Raw genomic sequence first — 7703 nt, forward strand, 5'->3', positions numbered from 1 at the left:
CCTCATGAGACCAGTTGGAGGTATGTACCAGTTTGCCTTGGTGCATCTATGCCAATTGGTCTGAGTGCCCTGTCACAGGAAAATTGACTAGTTTTGTTACTGGTGATAGCAAAGAAAAAGAAGAATGAATGTGCCATTATTCTGCTGGATCTGTGGTAGGACTACACCCAGTAGAAATGAAAGGTATTGAAAAATCCATTTGCTCAAGCCAGGAAATAGAGCTTGGAATGCTGAGGGCATGCTGCTTCACCTGGTGAAGGAGTGGGAGAAGCAGAAATGCGAGGCCTTCAACGGAAAATACAAAGAGCTGGACTAAATTTACAACTCTTCCCTAAATTCGTTCTTCTTGATCTAGGCCTGGCAGTGTGGAGGCAAAGTGGAGGTGCTGCCCTGTTCAAGAATTGCTCATTTGGAGAGAGCTCACAAGCCTTACTTGCCGGACCTGAGCGTCGCCGTGATGCGCAACGCCCTGCGAGTGGCTGAGGTCTGGATGGATGACTACAAGTACATGGTCTACTTCGCATGGAACCTCCCAATCGAGGTGGCTCAGCAGTGTTTCTCTGTTTCAAATTGGAATCCAGAGTATAAAAGTGATTGAATAAGAATGTGTGGACACACCAAAAGAGGCGTAGTGTGGTTATAAGAATCACTGTGGGGGGAAAAAACACATTAAAATTTATTAATAATCATTGATATGGATGGGACCCAAGAGCCATGTGATCTTAGATCAAGAGATCATAGACCTGTTTCTCTCAGGCTTAGAGCAAGAGCTCATGGCTCTCTTAAAGAATATAAAATCAAGTTGTTTAACATGTATTTTAACACTTTTTTAGCAAAAGTAAAGGAGTATTTTATCTGGAATATTCATAAGCTTGCATGAAAGAGCATGTCTTCAGTGATCTGAGTGTCCTCGAATATCTTTTAATAAGCAAAATTGAACTTCAAACAGAGAATTCAATTACTCTTCTTGACATATCCAACAAATTTTATTAAGTGAACTCTCCTGTCTGTAGCCCAAGGTTCTCCTTTTGTTTTCCTAGAAGAAAAAAGGGGAAAGTCATATAGCATCCTTGGAAGGCTGAGAAGTGGTAATACCAGGAAATCAAAAAATTTCCTTTAATAATAATCTAAGTCCTTTAAATGACAGGATTTTTTTTTCTCCCTTTGATTAATTTCAGTACTTCAGAACATGATTTTAACTTTTCTTTTGAACGAAATGTTGAAGGTACTGGAAGTGTCAAGATCAGGTCATTTGATAACTTTGTTTAATAAAAAGGTATGAATTTTCTCAGCCTGCACTTCAGTGGATTCATGAGTCTTTAACCAAGGGAGAAGAGCTTCCCACATCCTTGAATTTTTTTAATAGATATTAAATTTTTAAATATAGTAATGTAGCAAAAATGAAAACTTCAGAAAAATACACTTCCCTTCCCCAATAATTAACTGTTACTGTAAACATTTGAAATTTTCAATCAGAAAATTCTAGTCATCAAAAACTAGCTCAAGTCTATTTGAAATTCCTCAACCAACTTATTCGGGCCATAGACTACATTAGAGAGAACTGCTTAAATTCAAGGTGTAAGCTCCTTTTGGACTGATCTCTGTCAAACTTTCCTGGTGGAGATGTTCCACTTTGTATAAGGTAGTCTCAGAAATCCTAGTCTGAATCTTGATTTGCTCCCATGTGAGACGAACATCGGCGTCAAAAGACTATTGATCAAACCAAGGTTGTTAACAAGCTCTGTCTTATTTTTCACTTTGAGCTAGATTGGGGTTTTGTTGTCAGTATGAAATTAGAAAACTACTTCACAGCCATACCTAACTTTGATATTCCTTACATTTATGAGGTCATAACATGTTAGTTTTTCAGTAGTTTATTTGCGCTTCTAGGTGAAACATGTTCTGAAATTCTGAAGTTTAAAAAATGTTCTATTTTTTTTAAAAAAGACATATATTTTAATGCTATGAATATACGATGTGGGTTAATAAATCTGTATTTTTGCCTAGTTTCTCAGGCTACATTAATGCTCTGAAATTAATGGTATTCTTGCAGAATTCCGGAATAGATTATGGAGATGTTTCTTCCAGAAAAGAACTAAGGAAAAAACTGAATTGTAAAGGCTTTGACTGGTATATAAAAAACATCTACCCTAATTTAATATATCTTCCCAACATTGTTGGCTATGGAACAGTAAGTATTGAGTCTATCTATTTGAAATATGGAACAACTCATTAGCTCTACTGTTCTGAAGAATTGTTGTAAACACTGTTTTGTTCACATTATGCTCTATTTTTTCACAAACATAGGTTTGTTCACAGATTATGCTATATTTTCCTAGACACTGTAAAAAGACTTTAAGATCTAGAAGGATATCTAAAAGTTTTCTACAGTCTTTTTCACATTAGTTGTCAGTCTAGAATTTCTAAACTGTGTTTATTATGGATGTACTGATGGGAGCACAACAGTAGTTTGGGGAAGGGCTTAACATGCATTTTTTTTTTTACTGCATGCAAAACTCATCTGTTGATCGACAAGAATGGATCAAGACCTTCTTGTAAGGGCCTGGATTTTTCAGTGGAATAGTATGATTTATTTTTTTGTGCAGAGATTAGCAGGATAATTTGGAAAGCATGCAGACGTGAGTCACGATAGCATGAAATTCATTGGAAGCCAGGCCACTATTTGTGAAAGAGAGAACTAATCATCCAGGCTGCAGTATATCATCTTAGTATAGATGGGCATTTCTAGACCCAAGCTTACCTACCTTGCTGGAGCTGGGCAGTGGTACTTGCCTGTTTGGAGCTGCCTGGTGACTTCTGACATGGTGCTACATGGTGTTATGTCAATGAGACTTTGAAGGATCTGCTTTTGATTTTTGCTGGGATGAATCATTTCTACAAAGGTAATCTGAGATTGATTCTCTAAATCCATGTTGTATTTTCCACTTCAGGATGCTCTGAATAAAGCAGCCTTGCTCTCAGGCCAGTTTCTAAAATTAGTGGGGAGAAGTTGAAAACAGGATTGCTGTTCCTCATGGTAAACTTCCTGGTTTATTCTGCAGATGAAAAACACCTTGAAAGAAGACATCTGTATTGATCAAGGCCCTGTCCCTGGAAACACGCCAATTATGTATGGCTGTCATGCATACTCACCACAGGTAATAAAAGCAACTGATCAATCTTCACACATCATCTGTTGCTAACTGTTACTTTCAAACCTCCACAGAGCCATAAAATGGCACTTCAAAACTATTTTCTCTGTACTATCCAAAGGGGACTATTAACCTTTATTTCATTAAATTCTGCTCCCCAATAAATCTGGTAGCAGAGCAGGTTCCCATGGAGATCTAAGTGCATTAAACTGAGGCTTTTGGTTTAGCCTTGCCAAAAAATTGAGAGCTCATTTTGATACTGATTGATCTTGTTGATTAACAAAAGATCAGTGCAGCAAATGGGAGAGGTGAAGCTCTTCCTTGCACCTCACTCTCAGTAGGAGGGAAGCTAAAGGTTACCATTTGATCGTAAGCATCTTGCTTTTTTTATTTTGGAAAGCAGAAAGAAGTTGTATAGGATCGAATTCATCCTGGTTTAATTACTGAGAGATCAGTGAGTGCTCGTGCTGTACAGCTGACACATCTCAGTATTAGTTTTGGAAGCAGCTGCTATCATCTGCTGATGAAATTTCCCTGGTACCTTAACTGACTGACAGGGCTGTCCCCTTTCCTTTCAGCACATCTTTTATCACAGCACTGGAGAAATGTATGTGGGAGGTCTGCGTGCCCGACGGAACACCATTGACAGATGCCTAACAGACCCTGGGAATGGGGACCTGCCAGTTCTAGAGCAATGTGACATAGCGCTGAACAAAGGCCTGAACATGTACTGGGATTTTAAACAGGTAGGTGGGTTTCTGTAGCCTCACGTTTCAATAAGCTTTCCCCTTATAATGAATCCTTTGCCTCAATTTCAATACTTGCAAGTGCCGCTGCAAGAGCTACGGTGAAGGTGATTGAGTCTTCAGCTTTGTGGGGTTTTAAAAATGAGGGTGTGGTCACACAATCAAAGTTGAGTGGCCAGAATTTAACCAGTTTTCCCTTATCTGAATTATAAGCACTGGTCCGTCTGTCTGTTTTGGTGGAATCAGCTGGTTTAAGCCTTTCTCTTAAAGGTTTAAGTCTTTTAATTTTTGTCTAGGTGACTAAAAGGACTCACTTGCTCAGTTATCCCAGTTCAGCTAGCAGGCAGGGAATGTGTAAGCCCAGATGCATCTGTTACTTTTTATTGTCTGACTATGCATTATGAACTCTACACTGCCCACCATTTGTCTTCCCAGCCTTCTTATGGGACCTGTTGATCTCAGGGGAAAAGTGTGCTGATGCCTTGTCCTGCTTGCTCTCTGGTACCATTTCTTTAACAGGATCTGAGCATGGAAATCCTTGCTGGAGATCAGGCTAGGTTCATGCTTCCAGAGTACAGGTTACTGCTGGCGATTAGAGACTTCACACCACGTTCACTTGTCTCCATTTGTGCAGGATTTATGCTAGCCAATGCTCAACATGCCTATGAACCCAAGTGAGACTCCTTCCAGGGAGCTGTAGAGAGCAATAAGGTCTCCCCTCAGCCTCCTCTTCCCCAGGCTAAACAATCCCAGATCCTACAGCTGCTCCTCATAAGACATGTCCCCCAGACCCTTCCCCAGCTTTGTTGCCCTTCTCCGGACCTGCTCCAGCACCTCAATGTCTTTCTTATCCTGTGGTGCCCAAAACTGACCCCAGTACTCAAGCTGTGGTCTTACCAGTGCTGACTACAGGGGCACAACCACCTCCCTACTCCAGATGGCCACACTATTTCTGATCCAGGCAAGGATGCCATTGGCCTTCTTGGCCACCTGGGCACACTGCTGGCTCATGTTCAGTCAGCTGGCTGTCGACCAGCACCCCCAGGTCCTTTTCTGCAAGACAGCTTTCCAGCCACTCATCCTGAAGCCTGTAGCACTGCCTAGAGTGGTTGTGACCAAAGTTCAGGACCTGGCACTTGGCCTTGTTGAACCTCATGCAGTTGACCTTGGCCCATTGATTCAGCCTGTGCAGAATATTTCTGTTGGCCAGCTTGGGTCAGCTGCCTTGGCTTTCACTCCCCCAAGCTATAGCAGCTGGCTAACTCAAAGCTGCTTAAGACCTAATCACTGTGGAGACCCACATAGCATGGATGGCCATGAAGAAAACCGAAGTGTCTTATCAGCTTTGTTCTCACTGAATTAGGTCCTGCAGTCATCTCAAAAATGCAGCTCTCATGAATAGAAACCCGACTGTGATTCTATCCCAGTGAAACCAGGATACTTAGTCAAAGACAGGTACTGCCATGATTCTGGGGCAGGATAAACAGGCCACAGTGACAATGGTAGAGGGAGAGATGGGGAAAGGAAGCTTCTCCCTTCTCAAGTAGTTTAAACCTTATTCTGTAATTAATAATTAAAAGATTTTACATGTAATGTATGGGCCTGTTTCAGTCAAAAACTAAGCAGAAGACAAATGTTGTAAGAAAGTGGTAGAGGAGTTGAAAGGTGAAAAGACAAAGGTTTCAGTGATGTACACCAAATAATATAGAGCTACACAATCTCCAGAAATTCTGCTGACATGAGCTTTCCTTTATCTTTAGTCTGGTCTGTAACCACAAAACTTAGAAAAAAGGTGCAGGTGTGTTTCTGGAAGGTTTTAGACCCACCTTAAAAGTAAACCTTCAGTTCCCTGTGTGCATCAGGCATTATCACAGTGCATCAACTGGCTGCCCTAAGGAGCAGGGTGAGATCCTGTTTGCACTGGAGACCAGCCCCTTAGGAAAATCCCAATTTCCAGTGTGATGAGTTGACTTAATCACACCCCACCCCATTCACAGCCGTCGGTACTGAAATATTAACTCAGAGATAAGAGAGTGATATTCTCACTTGTTATTATCTCTCTTGTTTCAAAACAGGGTACAGTATTAACATTTACTAAACTGATTTTTTGAACTGAGAAAAACCCCAAACTCACCAAAACCAAATACCCCACAGCCCCCAAACTCCAAAAAGCAGACACAAAGTACACATCTAAATAATTTTTTTACATGAATTGGAGAGTTCCACAAGCTGTCATGCATCAGCCTAAGGAAAATGCAACAATTTTCTTTCAGGTCCGTGACCTACTAGTGTTTCTTGGGTCCATTTGTAGAGGCCAAGAGAATTGCTTCCTGACTGAGCACTAAATTTATAAGCCCATAGCTTCTCATATATTTAATTTCCTTTTTTTTAGGGATCAGCCGTAATTAACAGGAACACTAAAAGATGTCTCGAAATCACCACAAACAATCCAGCTTCGTACAGACTTGTAGTGCAGACCTGCACAGGGCAAAGGTGGAAGATCCAACACACAGTTAAGGACTGGGGAAAGACAGAAGACCTGCAACAGAAGACAGAGCCCTCGAAGCATTGACGAGGGGACATTTTTCCTTGAGAACTGCCACATTCATACTGCACCACTGAAAGCAATGATTTCAAGAGTTTGTTTACACAGGATTGTACAATGTTGCATTCTTGGAGCATCACCCCACTGAGTTTCATTAATTAGGGGAGGAGTGAGGATTGCATTTGCTCTCTTTTATTGCCACCAGGAGGAAGGAGTTACATCTAAGAGTGTTTCAACCCACCTGAGCTCCTTACACTGTCTTTTGCTAGTGCCTGTCTCTGCTCATTAATGAATAGCTGGTGTAAGGCCTCTAACTTTCTAACTTTGGCATTTGGGTTAGGTGTGATAATTCAGAAGGAAGGGAAGTGGATCTGCCTTCCTCTTGTACGCAGCCTCTCAGGCTGGACTGAACTGGTTTTCTTGTCTTGTGTCATATAGATAATGCACAACTTCTTGTTGAGGTGTGCTCATGCTAGTGGGTGAAATGAAATATGCTTCTGTCCTTATAATTTGCCTGTCCATGATTCAGTTTCTTTGTAAGATTTATTAGTTTAAGCTGTGTGCCACACTAAGGCTGTTTTATGTTCACCTGTGTGAAATTTTTCTGTGCCAGCCAGCTGATGGCAAGGATAAAATCCAGTCAAGGAATCCCTTGAAAACAACAGGATTCAACTCGGTCGTTTCCACAAACCAATATCTGCCTGTAGGGGAAACTAAACTACAGCAAGAGCTGCTAATGGGAGTCAACTTCCAGATAGACATGATATGAGTTCCAGCAGAAATAGGGTTAAGTGGAACTGCCTGTACTACTCTGAGTTAACCACTCTAGGACCTATGCTTATTTGTTAAAGGGAACTCCTGTAGTTTCCACTGAAATGCTTTTCAGCCCAAAGTCATTTTATCAGAAGGGTGCCAAGCGTTTTATCTGAGTAGAAAGTGTATTTGGGGTTTGTGTCAATATTTGTTTGAATATAATCCAGTATGGTTTGTTATTTCCTTTCTAATTTCACTGTAAACTTAAGGTGAAAAATCTGGCCCTGACATTCAGGGGTGGAATTGGACAAGCCCTTGTTAAAGGACTGTTTCGTCCTTAGAGTCTGTGTTTTCCTGTTCTGGAAACTGATTCTTAAAGATGTTGCATTTTAACCAGATTTGATTTAAAAATCTTTCTAAAATCAACTTTTACTCCTATGTCCCAGGTCAAAGTCAAAAACACTGGAGAAATACATGCTCTCGTTTTCTGCATCTTCAACAGCTTGT

At 40.9% G+C, this 7703-nt stretch overlaps 1 protein-coding gene across 1 annotated transcript; it reads left to right on the forward strand.

Moving 5' to 3' along the window:
- Positions 1 to 355: 355 nt before the first annotated feature.
- On the forward strand, positions 356 to 6470 carry LOC103771729 (probable polypeptide N-acetylgalactosaminyltransferase 8; the record flags this gene model as incomplete). Its single annotated transcript, XM_008939033.1, has 5 exons — positions 356 to 541; positions 2054 to 2191; positions 3063 to 3158; positions 3731 to 3898; positions 6291 to 6470. Coding segments are annotated over 5 exons (768 nt in total), but the record flags the coding sequence as incomplete, so codon positions are not given.
- Positions 6471 to 7703: the final 1233 nt, after the last annotated feature.

Source organism: Merops nubicus, unplaced genomic scaffold (assembly GCF_000691845.1).
Source record: "Merops nubicus isolate BGI_N331 unplaced genomic scaffold, ASM69184v1 scaffold574, whole genome shotgun sequence".
NCBI lineage: Eukaryota > Metazoa > Chordata > Aves > Coraciiformes > Meropidae > Merops > Merops nubicus.